General features: G+C 36.7%; 4 protein-coding genes across 4 annotated transcripts; 3 read left to right on the top strand and 1 right to left on the bottom strand.

Annotated features, from left to right (window-relative positions):
• Positions 1-826: 826 nt before the first annotated feature.
• Positions 827-2854, top strand: LOC119663055 (putative mediator of RNA polymerase II transcription subunit 29). The gene is made up of 2 exons (XM_038072722.1): positions 827-1660; positions 2201-2854. Exons 1-2 carry the CDS (start codon positions 827-829, stop codon positions 2852-2854), a joined length of 1488 nt encoding a protein of 495 aa, XP_037928650.1.
• A 3153-nt stretch (positions 2855-6007) lies between these two features.
• On the top strand, positions 6008-8035 carry LOC119663054 (putative mediator of RNA polymerase II transcription subunit 29). The gene is made up of 2 exons (XM_038072721.1): positions 6008-6841; positions 7382-8035. The coding sequence occupies exons 1-2, from the start codon at positions 6008-6010 to the stop codon at positions 8033-8035; spliced, it is 1488 nt and encodes a 495-aa protein (XP_037928649.1).
• A 3425-nt stretch (positions 8036-11460) lies between these two features.
• On the top strand, positions 11461-13488 carry LOC119663053 (putative mediator of RNA polymerase II transcription subunit 29). The gene is made up of 2 exons (XM_038072720.1): positions 11461-12294; positions 12835-13488. The coding sequence occupies exons 1-2, from the start codon at positions 11461-11463 to the stop codon at positions 13486-13488; spliced, it is 1488 nt and encodes a 495-aa protein (XP_037928648.1).
• Positions 13489-17701: 4213 nt separating this feature from the next.
• LOC119663056 (putative mediator of RNA polymerase II transcription subunit 29) lies at positions 17702-19726 on the bottom strand. The gene is made up of 2 exons (XM_038072723.1): positions 18896-19726; positions 17702-18355 (listed from the first exon to the last, which is right to left on the bottom strand). Exons 1-2 carry the CDS (start codon positions 19724-19726, stop codon positions 17702-17704), a joined length of 1485 nt encoding a protein of 494 aa, XP_037928651.1.
• Positions 19727-20026: the final 300 nt, after the last annotated feature.

The raw sequence follows: 20026 nt of genomic DNA, 5'->3' as shown, positions 1-20026 counted from the left end.
AAGTCCGGAAATGGTCTGTCAAATATGACGGGGGCAAAGACCCGCTGATGTTCATCGAACGAGTCGAGGAGTTGGTGGAAGCCCATGGATTAAACATTAACACAATACCACGTACCATGCCAGAACTTTTGAAGGATAAAGCATTAAATTGGTATAGAAGTAATAACAGCCAGTGGAAATTATGGACCGCTTTCAAAGCTGACTTTCTCAAGTTCTTTCTACCGGCAAGATACTTTGAGAAGTTAGAAGATGAAATCCGGGCCCGCCGTCAGAGGTCACGGGAGACATTCAAAGACTATGTTATAGCAATCCAAATTCTAATGCGACACGCAGATATAGGAGCCGCTGCTCAACTAGAACGAATTTATCGAAATGCACATCCGGACTACTAGCTTTATATCCGACGACGAGACTTCGAAACATTGGGAGAACTAATCGACATGGCTGGTGATTACGAAGCTATACGGGGAGAACAAGAGAAAACCGGACCTCCAAGGCTAAGAGAGGAAAGAAACCACCTAGTCCAATCTTTCGAGCAGAGAATCCAAGACACACCAAATGCGTGCCGAAGGTGTGGGAAATTGGGACATATGGCAAGAATCTGTCGAAATCCAAAAATTCTTTTTTGTTGGATCTGTGGAAAACTGAACACACGAACCCTTGACTGCTGCAAGGAAGATCCGGGAAACGAGATAAGAGGACGACCAACAGTGGGGAAGCCGTTCTCTCGAAATTTAGGCCCCGCAAGGACTTAAGACTAATCCACGTAAACGAAACTCGAATTACGGCACAAGTTCAGCCACAACAGACTTCTACACAAGTAACAATGTCGCCAGCTCATGTTTCCTCACCATTGACACTATCTACGTCTCAACAGCAACAACCACAAACTCCTTCAACTCCATCACATCATCTAAATAGTATTTTGAATGAAACAGCTAATTCTAATGATTCCTCAACACTAGCAGTTGCAGCCAATGACAGCAATAACAGTAATAACAGTAGCAGTAATAGTTCAACAAATAGTATTGTAAATAATCAACCAACGATGCCATTACAGAATACAATGAGACTCATATCCATGACGCCAGTACGAGTTGAAGATATCCATAGTCTAGGCCCGGTATCACCTGTCCGGAACCAGCAGCAAAGTAACCAACAACATAACCAGTCGATAGATAAGCAAACAACAGCAGAAGTAAATAAAATTGCAACTTCAAAGACAGCATCACTATCCAAGCCAAGTATAATACAAAGCACACAATGTCGGATTTACCCAGACAAGCATTCAGTAAAACTGCGAGAAAATTTACAAGAGCAAGCGCCATGTAAATGCCTTGTACCACCATCGCATGATCCAAAAGCAAACAAAGAGATACAAGAGTTCCAAATCCCAGAAGCACAACGTCAGCGAAATTTAAAACATATCGAAGAAAATCCGAAAGTATTTAGTCTACAGCGATACACACAAGATCGTGAAGAATCACAAACTCAAATACAAAAGGCACAACGACAACAACGTCCAAGATATATCAAACAAAATCCAGAAGTATTTCATCCAATCCGAGTAATACCAGATCAAGTGCAAGCGCATGAAATACAACCACAGCAAGTTCCGCAACATGTTACACCTATCGAAGAAAACAAACCAGAAACTCTCGTGAGACGTCTAGGCACATTTAAACGAAAGGATGACCATCATCATGTCAAAAACCAAGATGATTACTACAAAATTTTCAAGAGTCCAAAGAAACGAAAGAGAAATCGTGCCTCATTCTAAGAGAAATATACGTATCAAAGCCCATATCGCTGACCTCCTAATATATTATGGAAAATAAAAACAAAAAAAAAAACCCACACTTGAAAAAAAAAAATATAATAAACAAATCTATTGCATTTCGTATAAAATATAAAATAATAAAATATTATAATAATAATATAATCATAATAATATAAGTCAATAATAATTTAAAGTAATAAAGATAATAATGACTTTCACCATTAACAAACTGTCTCCAGTCAGTTGGCTAATTTAACAAAAAAAAATATTCAGGGTGTAGAGTGCAAAATAATAAGCAAAGAAAAAAGTAAAAAGGCTACTCTGCTGTAAAGGTTCAAAAAGCGCAAATCATCAGGATGTTAGCCGTATATAAGGACCACGCGTGTTTTAATAAGCTAAGTTCGATCAAAAAAATCAAAGATGGCAGATGATTTGGAAACCAAGTTTAAGCGCACAGCCGCACGTGTGCAGCAACAACTAAAAAAATTAGTAAAGAACAAACCACGCAGCCTTTACTTACCAATCGCCATGGAACAAACAGCCAAACAAGATAAAAACAAGCTACGCAAAAACCAACCTGGTAAGAAAGAGCAAACCATGGAAGATGTCCAAATACAACCAACAATAAGACCATCAGACCGGAAAATGTTGCCGAAAGCCATTGGGTGGCGATGTAAAAAAACCCACCAGAACAACAGTGACACACAATCACACCGAGATCCAACACGTGCTCCAGCAGCCTCGACAACAGTAAAAATAGATAATGATGACCAGGATGTACTACAGTGTACATGGAACGATGTGGTTGATGAACAAAATCGATCGCCACCACCACCCGTGATTGACGAGTTATACAGTGAGTTATTAAAGAATGCAGCCGAATCGCAACCATCAGTAGCAGATACAGTCAGAAAATTGGTGGACAAATATCCACCAGAGGTGAGCCAAGCTATTTGCGATGCCCGCAGAAAACGTGGTGCAGGTAAAAGAATTAATTTCCAGCGTGTCGTCGAAGGCAAGGCGTACCAAGTGAAAATCAGTCGGAAAGGCGTAATAAAGGTTTGGGTGAAATAAAATGCGACAACAAAATTTTAATCTTCCGAAGAGGGGAGAGAATGTAAAGGCTGAAATTTCCATAAAGCAATTTCAAACCATACATAAATTCTTCTGTAAATCTGACGTCAGACCGTCAGCCTAAAACACAACACCATCACCATGGACTATTCAAATAAAGAACCCAACTCACCCCTACAAGATCAGCATGTAACCTGAAAAGAATAAAATTTATTTTATTACTTAACAAGATGGTAAGACAATAACATTACCTGCAATCCATGCGTTAATAAGCCGCGGATAAGACTAATAAACAAAACTGAAGAAGAAGAAAAAAAAAAAGAGAAAATTAATAACAACAAACCAACAAAACACAACTTGAAAACATGAATTTTGAATTACAAATAATCATACACTGAACAATTATTAAACAATAAAACACACTTTATATCTTTATTGAATAAACATGAATTTAAAGAAATAAAACAAACACTCATTGTTTACATTTTTACAATAGAAAAAAAAAACAACACATCAGTAAAAAACCCACTGCTGCCGTAAATTCTTCGTTTGGTTTATTTTTCCACTATATGTAGTAAAACACAAAATTATAAACACTATATCAATTATTAACCATATATGTTTTTTTTAACATAAACAAACTACCATACAAAACAATAATTACAATCAGACACTTGCACTAATTCTCCTACCACAATATCACGCACAAATATATATCGTTGGGGTTTTATTTTATTTATTAAATAATGGAAGTTATAATTAATTGAATTAAATTGAAAACTAACACTTTATGGTGGTTTTAAATTTTAATTCTCTTTCCGAATTAAATCAAAAAGACGCGAAATATGTCAAACATAAAAGTCAGGCGAAGAAAAGTGCGCAAAAATGCAAATAACACGAAGTACACGACAATACACAAAATACACAAGAAAGACACGAAAAGCACAAAAAGTCAACACGAACAACGAAGTTTACCGGTACGCTACACCGAAAAGCTCCGGTCAATTCGGTATATAAGAACGCGCATTTTACAGAACGGGCGACTTGTCTTTTGGAGCTCAAGCGAGTTACAAGTTCACTGGTCAATTCGATCAAAACTAGATTACAGGCTACTTCAGTCTAACTGGTCAATTCGATCAAAAATAGGAAACTGGTCAATTCGATCAAAACTAGATTACAGGCTACTTCAGTCTAACTGGTCAATTCGATCAAAAATAGGAAACTGGTCAATTCGATCAAAACTAGATTACAGGCTACTTCAGTCTAACTGGTCAATTCGATCAAAAATAGGAAACTGGTCAATTCGATCAAAACTAGATTACAGGCTACTCAGCCTAACCTGGTCAATTCGATCAAAGTAGGAAACTAATTTTCATTTAATTTTCTCTTTGATCATTCAGCCAAATTATCACATCCCTTAGTACAAAGACAGGAGTCTTCATAACAAACAAGCCAGAGCCAGTCGCCGAAACATCGTCATCTTTGACAGCAACTGATCTTATGTATAATTCATATACTGAGGTGACATAAGTCCACCCCTACGGAATAGTCACGCGCGGAAATCATAAATTTCTCCGATCCTTGGAAAATAATATTTTGTTTATCTGAATTGTAACCATTATAATTTAATAATATAATTCTTATAATATATATATAATAATATTTTGTTTATCTAAAATTATACCCATTATAATTGTTTTGTTTTTTTGAATAATTAAATAAAGTATTAATAAAATATATAAAATCTACGCTTTTATTTTGGTTCCTAAAGAAACTAGTCCCGAAGATATAAATTTTATTATAACGAACCTGGACAACCGCTTTGCATACCTCAGCAAACATAACGAACGAAAAAAGGTCGTTACAATTGGCGCCCGAGCAGGGACTGAGTCAGAGAACTAGTTCAAGGACTGAGTTTCAGAGGGACTGTAACATTTATCGCAAAAATACCAGGACAAAACCACATTGGTAAATATTAAACTCGATTATCGAAAGGAAATCAATTATGTCTATAGAGCATAAAACAAGGGTCGACATTGGCGACCAAGAACTTCGAAGACCCACCACGCCGAGCAAATCCTGGTTGTACAACTTACGGAAGGATGAATTAATCCACTACTTGTCCGAAATGCAACTAGAAACGAGTGGATCCGTAGAGGAATTACGAAAAAGACTAGCAGCATACATCGACGAAGAAGATTATGACATGGTCCGGAGAGAAATGCTATGGGACCTTGCGCGTAAACATACAAAAACAATACCGATCACACAAGAACTAAATAACGATGTACAAATAACAATTCCACCTGTTACACAAAGTATAGAACAAGTCCGGAAATGGTCTGTCAAATATGACGGGGGCAAAGACCCGCTGATGTTCATCGAACGAGTCGAGGAGTTGGTGGAAGCCCATGGATTAAACATTAACACAATACCACGTACCATGCCAGAACTTTTGAAGGATAAAGCATTAAATTGGTATAGAAGTAATAACAGCCAGTGGAAATTATGGACCGCTTTCAAAGCTGACTTTCTCAAGTTCTTTCTACCGGTAAGATACTTTGAGAAGTTAGAAGATGAAATCCGGGCCCGCCGTCAGAGGTCACGGGAGACATTCAAAGACTATGTTATAGCAATCCAAATTCTAATGCGACACGCAGATATAGGAGCCGCTGCTCAACTAGAACGAATTTATCGAAATGCACATCCGGACTACTAGCTTTATATCCGACGACGAGACTTCGAAACATTGGGAGAACTAATCGACATGGCTGGTGATTACGAAGCTATACGGGGAGAACAAGAGAAAACCGGACCTCCAAGGCTAAGAGAGGAAAGAAACCACCTAGTCCAATCTTTCGAGCAGAGAATCCAAGACGCACCAAATGCGTGCCGAAGGTGTGGGAAATTGGGACATATGGCAAGAATCTGTCGAAATCCAAAAATTCTTTTTTGTTGGATCTGTGGAAAACAGAACACACGAACCCTTGACTGCTGCAAGGAAGATCCGGGAAACGAGATAAGAGGACGACCAACAGTGGGGAAGCCGTTCTCTCGAAATTTAGGCCCCGCAAGGACTTAAGACTAATCCACGTAAACGAAACTCGAATTACGGCACAAGTTCAGCCACAACAGACTTCTACACAAGTAACAATGTCGCCAGCTCATGTTTCCTCACCATTGACACTATCTACGTCTCAACAGCAACAACCACAAACTCCTTCAACTCCATCACATCATCTAAATAGTATTTTGAATGAAACAGCTAATTCTAATGATTCCTCAACACTAGCAGTTGCAGCCAATGACAGCAATAACAGTAATAACAGTAGCAGTAATAGTTCAACAAATAGTATTGTAAATAATCAACCAACGATGCCATTACAGAATACAATGAGACTCATATCCATGACGCCAGTACGAGTTGAAGATATCCATAGTCTAGGCCCGGTATCACCTGTCCGGAACCAGCAGCAAAGTAACCAACAACATAACCAGTCGATAGATAAGCAAACAACAGCAGAAGTAAATAAAATTGCAACTTCAAAGACAGCATCACTATCCAAGCCAAGTATAATACAAAGCACACAATGTCGGATTTACCCAGACAAGCATTCAGTAAAACTGCGAGAAAATTTACAAGAGCAAGCGCCATGTAAATGCCTTGTACCACCATCGCATGATCCAAAAGCAAACAAAGAGATACAAGAGTTCCAAATCCCAGAAGCACAACGTCAGCGAAATTTAAAACATATCGAAGAAAATCCGAAAGTATTTAGTCTACAGCGATACACACAAGATCGTGAAGAATCACAAACTCAAATACAAAAGGCACAACGACAACAACGTCCAAGATATATCAAACAAAATCCAGAAGTATTTCATCCAATCCGAGTAATACCAGATCAAGTGCAAGCGCATGAAATACAACCACAGCAAGTTCCGCAACATGTTACGCCTATCGAAGAAAACAAACCAGAAACTCTCGTGAGACGTCTAGGCACATTTAAACGAAAGGATGACCATCATCATGTCAAAAACCAAGATGATTACTACAAAATTTTCAAGAGTCCAAAGAAACGAAAGAGAAATCGTGCCTCATTCTAAGAGAAATATACGTATCAAAGCCCATATCGCTGACCTCCTAATATATTATGGAAAATAAAAACAAAAAAAAAAACCCACACTTGAAAAAAAAAAATATAATAAACAAATCTATTGCATTTCGTATAAAATATAAAATAATAAAATATTATAATAATAATATAATCATAATAATATAAGTCAATAATAATTTAAAGTAATAAAGATAATAATGACTTTCACCATTAACAAACTGTCTCCAGTCAGTTGGCTAATTTAACAAAAAAAAATATTCAGGGTGTAGAGTGCAAAATAATAAGCAAAGAAAAAAGTAAAAAGGCTACTCTGCTGCAAAGGTTCAAAAAGCGCAAATCATCAGGATGTTAGCCGTATATAAGGACCACGCGTGTTTTAATAAGCTAAGTTCGATCAAAAAAATCAAAGATGGCAGATGATTTGGAAACCAAGTTTAAGCGCACAGCCGCACGTGTGCAGCAACAACTAAAAAAATTAGTAAAGAACAAACCACGCAGCCTTTACTTACCAATCGCCATGGAACAAACAGCCAAACAAGATAAAAACAAGCTACGCAAAAACCAACCTGGTAAGAAAGAGCAAACCATGGAAGATGTCCAAATACAACCAACAATAAGACCATCAGACCGGAAAATGTTGCCGAAAGCCATTGGGTGGCGATGTAAAAAAACCCACCAGAACAACAGTGACACACAATCACACCGAGATCCAACACGTGCTCCAGCAGCCTCGACAACAGTAAAAATAGATAATGATGACCAGGATGTACTACAGTGTACATGGAACGATGTGGTTGATGAACAAAATCGATCGCCACCAACACCCGTGATTGACGAGTTATACAGTGAGTTATTAAAGAATGCAGCCGAATCGCAACCATCAGTAGCAGATACAGTCAGAAAATTTGTGGACAAATATCCACCAGAGGTGAGCCAAGCTATTTGCGATGCCCGCAGAAAACGTGGTGCAGGTAAAAGAATTAATTTCCAGCGTGTCGTCGAAGGCAAGGCGTACCAAGTGAAAATCAGTCGGAAAGGCGTAATAAAGGTTTGGGTGAAATAAAATGCGACAACAAAATTTTAATCTTCCGAAGAGGGGAGAGAATGTAAAGGCTGAAATTTCTATAAAGCAATTTCAAACCATACATAAATTCTTGTGTAAATCTGACGTCAGACCGTCAGCCTAAAACACAACACCATCACCATGGACTATTCAAATAAAGAACCCAACTCACCCCTACAAGATCAGCATGTAACCTGAAAAGAATAAAATTTATTTTATTACTTAACAAGATGGTAAGACAATAACATTACCTGCAATCCATGCGTTAATAAGCCGCGGATAAGACTAATAAACAAAACTGAAGAAGAAGAAAAAAAAAAAGAGAAAATTAATAACAACAAACCAACAAAACACAACTTGAAAACATGAATTTTGAATTACAAATAATCATACATTGAACAATTATTAAACAATAAAACACACTTTATATCTTTATTGAATAAACATGAATTTAAAGAAATAAAACAAACACTCATTGTTTACATTTTTACAATAGAAAAAAAAAACAACACATCAGTAAAAAACCCACTGCTGCCGTAAATTCTTCGTTTGGTTTATTTTTCCACTATATGTAGTAAAACACAAAATTATAAACACTATATCAATTATTAATCATATATGTTTTTTTTAACATAAACAAACTACCATACAAAACAATAATTACAATCAGACACTTGCACTAATTCTCCTACCACAATATCACGCACATATATATATCGTTGGGGTTTTATTTTATTTATTAAATAATGGAAGTTATAATTAATTGAATTAAATTGAAAACTAACACTTTATGGTGGTTTTAAATTTTAATTCTCTTTCCGAATTAAATCAAAAAGACGCGAAATATGTCAAACATAAAAGTCAGGCGAAGAAAAGTGCGCAAAAATGCAAATAACACGAAGTACACGACAATACACAAAATACACAAGAAAGACACGAAAAGCACAAAAAGTTAACACGAACAACGAAGTTTACCGGTACGCTACACCGAAAAGCTCCGGTCAATTCGGTATATAAGAACGCGCATTTTACAGAACGGGGGACTTGTCTTTTGGAGCTCAAGCGAGTTACAAGTTCACTGGTCAATTCGATCAAAACTAGATTACAGGCTACTTCAGTCTAACTGGTCAATTCGATCAAAAATAGGAAACTGGTCAATTCGATCAAAACTAGATTACAGGCTACTTCAGTCTAACTGGTCAATTCGATCAAAAATAGGAAACTGGTCAATTCGATCAAAACTAGATTACAGGTTAGTTCGGTCTAACTGGTCAATTCGATCAAAAATAGGAAACTGGTCAATTCGATCAAAACTAGATTACAGGCTACTTCAGTCTAACTGGTCAATTCGATCAAAAATAGGAAACTGGTCAATTCGATCAAAACTAGATTACAGGCTACTTCAGTCTAACTGGTCAATTCGATCAAAATAGGAAACTGGTCAATTCGATCAAAACTAGATTACAGGCTACTTCAGTCTAACTGGTCAATTCGATCAAAATAGGAAACTGGTCAATTCGATCAAAACTAGATTACAGGCTACTTCAGTCTAACTGGTCAATTCGATCAAAGTAGGAAACTGATTTCATTTAATTTTCTCTTTTCCGTTAATTATTATTTTGATCATTCAGCCCACAGACAAATTGCTTGACACAAAACATCCGCAAGAAGAGAAGGAACCCAGGAGAGAACGCGGTCCTGTCAGGTACCTCCTCAACGTCAGAAGCAACCACGGAAGCCTGTACAATGATTCCATAAAATCACGCCTATATTTACCCTGAAGACACAAACATCAGAAGCGAACGTCGGAGTTATCAAGAATTACTATTTTCTTCCTTAAATGTCTGTAACCATTGTTTTTTTTATATATCGGAATAAATAAAATTGGTAAATTATTATAAAAATACGCTTTTATTTTGGTTCCTAAAGAAATTCAGTCCCGAAGATATAAATTCTATTATAACGAACCTGGACAACCGCTTTGCTACTCCAGCAAAGCGTAACGAACGATAAAAGGTCGTTACAATTGGCGCCCGAGCAGGGACTGAGTTTCATGGGACTGAGTTTCAGAGGGACTGAGTTTCATGGGACTGAGTTTCATGGGACTGAGTTTCATGGGACTGAGTTTCATGGGACTGAGTTTCAGAGGGACTGAGTTTCATGGGACTGAGTTTCACAGGGACTGAGTTTCAGAGGGACTGTAACATTTATCGCAAAAATACCAGGACAAAACCACATTGGTAAATATTAAACTCGATTATCGAAAGGAAATCAATTATGTCTATAGAGCATAAAACAAGGGTCGACATTGGCGACCAAGAACTTCGAAGACCCACCACGCCGAGCAAATCCTGGTTGTACAACTTACGGAAGGATGAATTAATCCACTACTTGTCCGAAATGCAACTAGAAACGAGTGGATCCGTAGAGGAATTACGAAAAAGACTAGCAGCATACATCGACGAAGAAGATTATGACATGGTCCGGAGAGAAATGCTATGGGACCTTGCGCGTAAACATACAAAAACAATACCGATCACACAAGAACTAAATAACGATGTACAAATAACAATTCCACCTGTTACACAAAGTATAGAACAAGTCCGGAAATGGTCTGTCAAATATGACGGGGGCAAAGACCCGCTGATGTTCATCGAACGAGTCGAGGAGTTGGTGGAAGCCCATGGATTAAACATTAACACAATACCACGTACCATGCCAGAACTTTTGAAGGATAAAGCATTAAATTGGTATAGAAGTAATAACAGCCAGTGGAAATTATGGACCGCTTTCAAAGCTGACTTTCTCAAGTTCTTTCTACCGGTAAGATACTTTGAGAAGTTAGAAGATGAAATCCGGGCCCGCCGTCAGAGGTCACGGGAGACATTCAAAGACTATGTTATAGCAATCCAAATTCTAATGCGACACGCAGATATAGGAGCCGCTGCTCAACTAGAACGAATTTATCGAAATGCACATCCGGACTACTAGCTTTATATCCGACGACGAGACTTCGAAACATTGGGAGAACTAATCGACATGGCTGGTGATTACGAAGCTATACGGGGAGAACAAGAGAAAACCGGACCTCCAAGGCTAAGAGAGGAAAGAAACCACCTAGTCCAATCTTTCGAGCAGAGAATCCAAGACGCACCAAATGCGTGCCGAAGGTGTGGGAAATTGGGACATATGGCAAGAATCTGTCGAAATCCAAAAATTCTTTTTTGTTGGATCTGTGGAAAACAGAACACACGAACCCTTGACTGCTGCAAGGAAGATCCGGGAAACGAGATAAGAGGACGACCAACAGTGGGGAAGCCGTTCTCTCGAAATTTAGGCCCCGCAAGGACTTAAGACTAATCCACGTAAACGAAACTCGAATTACGGCACAAGTTCAGCCACAACAGACTTCTACACAAGTAACAATGTCGCCAGCTCATGTTTCCTCACCATTGACACTATCTACGTCTCAACAGCAACAACCACAAACTCCTTCAACTCCATCACATCATCTAAATAGTATTTTGAATGAAACAGCTAATTCTAATGATTCCTCAACACTAGCAGTTGCAGCCAATGACAGCAATAACAGTAATAACAGTAGCAGTAATAGTTCAACAAATAGTATTGTAAATAATCAACCAACGATGCCATTACAGAATACAATGAGACTCATATCCATGACGCCAGTACGAGTTGAAGATATCCATAGTCTAGGCCCGGTATCACCTGTCCGGAACCAGCAGCAAAGTAACCAACAACATAACCAGTCGATAGATAAGCAAACAACAGCAGAAGTAAATAAAATTGCAACTTCAAAGACAGCATCACTATCCAAGCCAAGTATAATACAAAGCACACAATGTCGGATTTACCCAGACAAGCATTCAGTAAAACTGCGAGAAAATTTACAAGAGCAAGCGCCATGTAAATGCCTTGTACCACCATCGCATGATCCAAAAGCAAACAAAGAGATACAAGAGTTCCAAATCCCAGAAGCACAACGTCAGCGAAATTTAAAACATATCGAAGAAAATCCGAAAGTATTTAGTCTACAGCGATACACACAAGATCGTGAAGAATCACAAACTCAAATACAAAAGGCACAACGACAACAACGTCCAAGATATATCAAACAAAATCCAGAAGTATTTCATCCAATCCGAGTAATACCAGATCAAGTGCAAGCGCATGAAATACAACCACAGCAAGTTCCGCAACATGTTACGCCTATCGAAGAAAACAAACCAGAAACTCTCGTGAGACGTCTAGGCACATTTAAACGAAAGGATGACCATCATCATGTCAAAAACCAAGATGATTACTACAAAATTTTCAAGAGTCCAAAGAAACGAAAGAGAAATCGTGCCTCATTCTAAGAGAAATATACGTATCAAAGCCCATATCGCTGACCTCCTAATATATTATGGAAAATAAAAACAAAAAAAAAAACCCACACTTGAAAAAAAAAAATATAATAAACAAATCTATTGCATTTCGTATAAAATATAAAATAATAAAATATTATAATAATAATATAATCATAATAATATAAGTCAATAATAATTTAAAGTAATAAAGATAATAATGACTTTCACCATTAACAAACTGTCTCCAGTCAGTTGGCTAATTTAACAAAAAAAAATATTCAGGGTGTAGAGTGCAAAATAATAAGCAAAGAAAAAAGTAAAAAGGCTACTCTGCTGCAAAGGTTCAAAAAGCGCAAATCATCAGGATGTTAGCCGTATATAAGGACCACGCGTGTTTTAATAAGCTAAGTTCGATCAAAAAAATCAAAGATGGCAGATGATTTGGAAACCAAGTTTAAGCGCACAGCCGCACGTGTGCAGCAACAACTAAAAAAATTAGTAAAGAACAAACCACGCAGCCTTTACTTACCAATCGCCATGGAACAAACAGCCAAACAAGATAAAAACAAGCTACGCAAAAACCAACCTGGTAAGAAAGAGCAAACCATGGAAGATGTCCAAATACAACCAACAATAAGACCATCAGACCGGAAAATGTTGCCGAAAGCCATTGGGTGGCGATGTAAAAAAACCCACCAGAACAACAGTGACACACAATCACACCGAGATCCAACACGTGCTCCAGCAGCCTCGACAACAGTAAAAATAGATAATGATGACCAGGATGTACTACAGTGTACATGGAACGATGTGGTTGATGAACAAAATCGATCGCCACCAACACCCGTGATTGACGAGTTATACAGTGAGTTATTAAAGAATGCAGCCGAATCGCAACCATCAGTAGCAGATACAGTCAGAAAATTTGTGGACAAATATCCACCAGAGGTGAGCCAAGCTATTTGCGATGCCCGCAGAAAACGTGGTGCAGGTAAAAGAATTAATTTCCAGCGTGTCGTCGAAGGCAAGGCGTACCAAGTGAAAATCAGTCGGAAAGGCGTAATAAAGGTTTGGGTGAAATAAAATGCGACAACAAAATTTTAATCTTCCGAAGAGGGGAGAGAATGTAAAGGCTGAAATTTCTATAAAGCAATTTCAAACCATACATAAATTCTTGTGTAAATCTGACGTCAGACCGTCAGCCTAAAACACAACACCATCACCATGGACTATTCAAATAAAGAACCCAACTCACCCCTACAAGATCAGCATGTAACCTGAAAAGAATAAAATTTATTTTATTACTTAACAAGATGGTAAGACAATAACATTACCTGCAATCCATGCGTTAATAAGCCGCGGATAAGACTAATAAACAAAACTGAAGAAGAAGAAAAAAAAAAAGAGAAAATTAATAACAACAAACCAACAAAACACAACTTGAAAACATGAATTTTGAATTACAAATAATCATACATTGAACAATTATTAAACAATAAAACACACTTTATATCTTTATTGAATAAACATGAATTTAAAGAAATAAAACAAACACTCATTGTTTACATTTTTACAATAGAAAAAAAAAACAACACATCAGTAAAAAACCCACTGCTGCCGTAAATTCTTCGTTTGGTTTATTTTTCCACTATATGTAGTAAAACACAAAATTATAAACACTATATCAATTATTAATCATATATGTTTTTTTTAACATAAACAAACTACCATACAAAACAATAATTACAATCAGACACTTGCACTAATTCTCCTACCACAATATCACGCACATATATATATCGTTGGGGTTTTATTTTATTTATTAAATAATGGAAGTTATAATTAATTGAATTAAATTGAAAACTAACACTTTATGGTGGTTTTAAATTTTAATTCTCTTTCCGAATTAAATCAAAAAGACGCGAAATATGTCAAACATAAAAGTCAGGCGAAGAAAAGTGCGCAAAAATGCAAATAACACGAAGTACACGACAATACACAAAATACACAAGAAAGACACGAAAAGCACAAAAAGTTAACACGAACAACGAAGTTTACCGGTACGCTACACCGAAAAGCTCCGGTCAATTCGGTATATAAGAACGCGCATTTTACAGAACGGGGGACTTGTCTTTTGGAGCTCAAGCGAGTTACAAGTTCACTGGTCAATTCGATCAAAACTAGATTACAGGCTACTTCAGTCTAACTGGTCAATTCGATCAAAAATAGGAAACTGGTCAATTCGATCAAAACTAGATTACAGGCTACTTCAGTCTAACTGGTCAATTCGATCAAAAATAGGAAACTGGTCAATTCGATCAAAACTAGATTACAGGTTAGTTCGGTCTAACTGGTCAATTCGATCAAAAATAGGAAACTGGTCAATTCGATCAAAACTAGATTACAGGCTACTTCAGTCTAACTGGTCAATTCGATCAAAAATAGGAAACTGGTCAATTCGATCAAAACTAGATTACAGGCTACTTCAGTCTAACTGGTCAATTCGATCAAAATAGGAAACTGGTCAATTCGATCAAAACTAGATTACAGGCTACTTCAGTCTAACTGGTCAATTCGATCAAAATAGGAAACTGGTCAATTCGATCAAAACTAGATTACAGGCTACTTCAGTCTAACTGGTCAATTCGATCAAAGTAGGAAACTGATTTCATTTAATTTTCTCTTTTCCGTTAATTATTATTTTGATCATTCAGCCCACAGACAAATTGCTTGACACAAAACATCCGCAAGAAGAGAAGGAACCCAGGAGAGAACGCGGTCCTGTCAGGTACCTCCTCAACGTCAGAAGCAACCACGGAAGCCTGTACAATGATTCCATAAAATCACGCCTATATTTACCCTGAAGACACAAACATCAGAAGCGAACGTCGGAGTTATCAAGAATTACTATTTTCTTCCTTAAATGTCTATAACCATTGTTTTTTTTATATATCGGAATAAATAAAATTGGTAAATTATTATAAAAATACGCTTTTATTTTGGTTCCTAAAGAAATTCAGTCCCGAAGATATAAATTCTAAATTTTTGGTAAAAAATAGAGAAATGTTTAAAAAATGATTATAAAAAAACTGTGCATAAGATTTTTATGATTTTGAGCTTTTCTTCACCTTTATGAAAATGTATAGATGATTTTGGTCCCGTTCGTTCACAAAAATTTATTGAGATATATAAATGCATACTATAAAAAAAATTCTTTATTTTTAATGAAATTTCTATGATTTAATTGAAATATTTTGTTGATATTTTACAATTGTAACGACCTTTTTTCGTTCGTTACGCTTTGCTGGAGTAGCAAAGCGGTTGTCCAGGTTCGTTATAATAGAATTTATATCTTCGGGACTGAATTTCTTTAGGAACCAAAATAAAAGCGTATTTTTATAATAATTTACCAATTTTATTTATTCCGATATATAAAAAAAACAATGGTTATAGACATTTAAGGAAGAAAATAGTAATTCTTGATAACTCCGACGTTCGCTTCTGATGTTTGTGTCTTCAGGGTAAATATAGGCGTGATTTTATGGAATCGTTGTACAGGCTTCCGTGGTTGCTTCTGACGTTGAGGAGGTACCTGACAGGACCGCGTTCTCTCCTGGGTTCCTTCTCTTCTTGCGGATGTTTTGTGTCAAGCAATTTGTCTGTGGGCTGAATGATCAAAATAATAATTAACGGAAAAGAGAAAATTAAATGAAATCAGTTTCCTACTTTGATCGAATTGACCAGTTAGACTGAAGTAGCCTGTAATCTAGTTTTGATCGAATTGACCAGTTTCCTATTTTGATCGAATTGACCAGTTAGACTGACGTAGCCTGTAATCTAGTTTTGATCGAATTGACCAGTTTCCTATTTTGATCGAATTGACCAGTTAGACTGAAGTAGCCTGTAATCTAGTTTTGATCGAATTGACCAGTTTCCTATTTTTGATCGAATTGACCAGTTAGACTGAAGTAGCCTGTAATCTAGTTTTGATCGAATTGACCAGTTTCCTATTTTTGATCGAATTGACCAGTTAGACTGAAGTAGCCTGTAATCTAGTTTTGATCGAATTGACCAGTTTCCTATTTTTGATCGAATTGACCAGTTAGACTGAAGTAGCCTGTAATCTAGTTTTGATCGAATTGACCAGTTTCCTATTTTTGATCGAATTGACCAGTTAGACTGAAGTAGCCTGTAATCTAGTTTTGATCGAATTGACCAGTGAACTTGTAACTCGCTTGAGCTCCAAAAGACAAGTCCCCCGTTCTGTAAAATGCGCGTTCTTATATACCGAATTGACCGGAGCTTTTCGGTGTAGCGTACCGGTAAACTTCGTTGTTCGTGTTGACTTTTGTGCTTTTCGTGTCTTTCTTGTGTATTTTGTGTATTGTCGTGTACTTCGTGTTATTTGCATTTTTGCGCACTTTTCTTCGCCTGACTTTTATGTTTGACATATTTCGCGTCTTTTTGATTTAATTCGGAAAGAGAATTAAAATTTAAAACCACCATAAAGTGTTAGTTTTCAATTTAATTCAATTAATTATAACTTCCATTATTTAATAAATAAAATAAAACCCCAACGATATATATATGTGCGTGATATTGTGGTAGGAGAATTAGTGCAAGTGTCTGATTGTAATTATTGTTTTGTATGGTAGTTTGTTTATGTTAAAAAAAACATATATGATTAATAATTGATATAGTGTTTATAATTTTGTGTTTTACTACATATAGTGGAAAAATAAACCAAACGAAGAATTTACGGCAGCAGTGGGTTTTTTACTGATGTGTTGTTTTTTTTTTCTATTGTAAAAATGTAAACAATGAGTGTTTGTTTTATTTCTTTAAATTCATGTTTATTCAATAAAGATATAAAGTGTGTTTTATTGTTTAATAATTGTTCAATGTATGATTATTTGTAATTCAAAATTCATGTTTTCAAGTTGTGTTTTGTTGGTTTGTTGTTATTAATTTTCTCTTTTTTTTTTTCTTCTTCTTCAGTTTTGTTTATTAGTCTTATCCGCGGCTTATTAACGCATGGATTGCAGGTAATGTTATTGTCTTACCATCTTGTTAAGTAATAAAATAAATTTTATTCTTTTCAGGTTACATGCTGATCTTGTAGGGGTGAGTTGGGTTCTTTATTTGAATAGTCCATGGTGATGGTGTTGTGTTTTAGGCTGACGGTCTGACGTCAGATTTACACAAGAATTTATGTATGGTTTGAAATTGCTTTATAGAAATTTCAGCCTTTACATTCTCTCCCCTCTTCGGAAGATTAAAATTTTGTTGTCGCATTTTATTTCACCCAAACCTTTATTACGCCTTTCCGACTGATTTTCACTTGGTACGCCTTGCCTTCGACGACACGCTGGAAATTAATTCTTTTACCTGCACCACGTTTTCTGCGGGCATCGCAAATAGCTTGGCTCACCTCTGGTGGATATTTGTCCACAAATTTTCTGACTGTATCTGCTACTGATGGTTGCGATTCGGCTGCATTCTTTAATAACTCACTGTATAACTCGTCAATCACGGGTGTTGGTGGCGATCGATTTTGTTCATCAACCACATCGTTCCATGTACACTGTAGTACATCCTGGTCATCATTATCTATTTTTACTGTTGTCGAGGCTGCTGGAGCACGTGTTGGATCTCGGTGTGATTGTGTGTCACTGTTGTTCTGGTGGGTTTTTTTACATCGCCACCCAATGGCTTTCGGCAACATTTTCCGGTCTGATGGTCTTATTGTTGGTTGTATTTGGACATCTTCCATGGTTTGCTCTTTCTTACCAGGTTGGTTTTTGCGTAGCTTGTTTTTATCTTGTTTGGCTGTTTGTTCCATGGCGATTGGTAAGTAAAGGCTGCGTGGTTTGTTCTTTACTAATTTTTTTAGTTGTTGCTGCACACGTGCGGCTGTGCGCTTAAACTTGGTTTCCAAATCATCTGCCATCTTTGATTTTTTTGATCGAACTTAGCTTATTAAAACACGCGTGGTCCTTATATACGGCTAACATCCTGATGATTTGCGCTTTTTGAACCTTTGCAGCAGAGTAGCCTTTTTACTTTTTTCTTTGCTTATTATTTTGCACTCTACACCCTGAATATTTTTTTTTGTTAAATTAGCCAACTGACTGGAGACAGTTTGTTAATGGTGAAAGTCATTATTATCTTTATTACTTTAAATTATTATTGACTTATATTATTATGATTATATTATTATTATAATATTTTATTATTTTATATTTTATACGAAATGCAATAGATTTGTTTATTATATTTTTTTTTTTCAAGTGTGGGTTTTTTTTTTTGTTTTTATTTTCCATAGTATATTCGGAGGTCAGCGATATGGGCTTTGATACGTATATTTCTCTTAGAATGAGGCACGATTTCTCTTTCGTTTCTTTGGACTCTTGAAAATTTTGTAGTAATCATCTTGGTTTTTGACATGATGATGGTCATCCTTTCGTTTAAATGTGCCTAGACGTCTCACGAGAGTTTCTGGTTTGTTTTCTTCGATAGGCGTAACATGTTGTGGAACTTGCTGTGGTTGTATTTCATGCGCTTGCACTTGATCTGGTATTACTCGGATTGGATGAAATACTTCTGGATTTTGTTTGATATATCTTGGACGTTGTTGTCGTTGTGCCTTGTATGTTTGAGTTTGTGATTCTTGATGATCTTGTGTGTATTGCTGTAGACTAAATACTTTCGGATTTTCTTCGATATATTTTAACTTTTGTTGACGTTGTGCTTGTGGGATTCGGAATTCTTGTATCCCTTTGTTTACTTTTGGATCATGCGATGGTGGTACAAGGCATTTACATGGCGCTTGCTCTTGTAAATTTTCTCTCAGTTTTACTGAATGCTTGTCTGGGTAAATCTGACATTGTGTGCTTTGTATTATACTTGGCTTGGATAGTGATGCTGTCTTTGAAGTTGCAATTTTATTCACTTCTGCTGTTGTTTGCTTATCTTTTGACTGGTTATGTTGTTGGTTACTTTGCTGCTGGTTCTGGACAAGTGATACCGGGCCTAGACTATAGATATCTTCAACTCGTACTGGCGTCATGGATATGAATCTCATTGTATTCTGTAATGGCATCGTTGGTTGATTATTTACAATACTATTTGTTGAACTATTACTGCTACTGTTATTACTGTTATTGCTGTCATTGGCTGCAACTGCTAGTGTTGAGGAATCATTAGAATTAGCTGTTTCATTCAAAATGCTATTTAGATGATGTGATGGAGTTGAAGGAGTTTGTGGTTGTTGCTGTTGAGACGTAGATAGTGTCAATGAGGAAACATGAGCTGGCGACATTGTTACTTATGTAGAAGTCTGTTGGGGTTGAACTTGTGCCGTAATTCGAGTTTCGTTGACGTGGATTAGTCTTAAGTCCTTGCGGGGCCTGAATTCCGAGAGAACGGCTTCCCCGCTGTTGGCTGTCCTCTTATCTCGTTTCCCGAATTTTCCTTGCAGCAGTCAAGGGTTCGTGTGTTCTGTTTTCCACAGATCCAACAAAAAAGAATTTTTGGATTTCGACAGATTCTTGCCATATGTCCCAACTTAACACACCTTCGGCATGCATTTGGTGCGTCTTGTATTCTCTGCTCGAAAGAT

This window comes from Teleopsis dalmanni, unplaced genomic scaffold (assembly GCF_002237135.1).
Source record: "Teleopsis dalmanni isolate 2A unplaced genomic scaffold, ASM223713v2 unscaffolded_contig_0103, whole genome shotgun sequence".
NCBI classification, from domain to species: Eukaryota; Metazoa; Arthropoda; class Insecta; order Diptera; family Diopsidae; genus Teleopsis; species Teleopsis dalmanni.
The sequence above is the reverse complement of the archived record's forward strand: the minus strand, read 5'-3'. Positions and strand labels throughout refer to the sequence as shown.

Coding starts and splice junctions, on each gene's coding strand:
- LOC119663055 (XM_038072722.1), top strand. CDS start 827: ATGTCGCCAGCTCATGTTTCCTCACCATTGACACTATCTACGTCTCAA. Junction 1,661..2,200: donor AAAACAAACCAGAAACTCTC/GTGAGACGTCTA, acceptor AAAAAATCAAAG/ATGGCAGATGATTTGGAAAC.
- LOC119663054 (XM_038072721.1), top strand. CDS start 6,008: ATGTCGCCAGCTCATGTTTCCTCACCATTGACACTATCTACGTCTCAA. Junction 6,842..7,381: donor AAAACAAACCAGAAACTCTC/GTGAGACGTCTA, acceptor AAAAAATCAAAG/ATGGCAGATGATTTGGAAAC.
- LOC119663053 (XM_038072720.1), top strand. CDS start 11,461: ATGTCGCCAGCTCATGTTTCCTCACCATTGACACTATCTACGTCTCAA. Junction 12,295..12,834: donor AAAACAAACCAGAAACTCTC/GTGAGACGTCTA, acceptor AAAAAATCAAAG/ATGGCAGATGATTTGGAAAC.
- LOC119663056 (XM_038072723.1), bottom strand. CDS start 19,726: ATGTCGCCAGCTCATGTTTCCTCATTGACACTATCTACGTCTCAACAG. Junction 18,356..18,895: donor AAAACAAACCAGAAACTCTC/GTGAGACGTCTA, acceptor AAAAAATCAAAG/ATGGCAGATGATTTGGAAAC.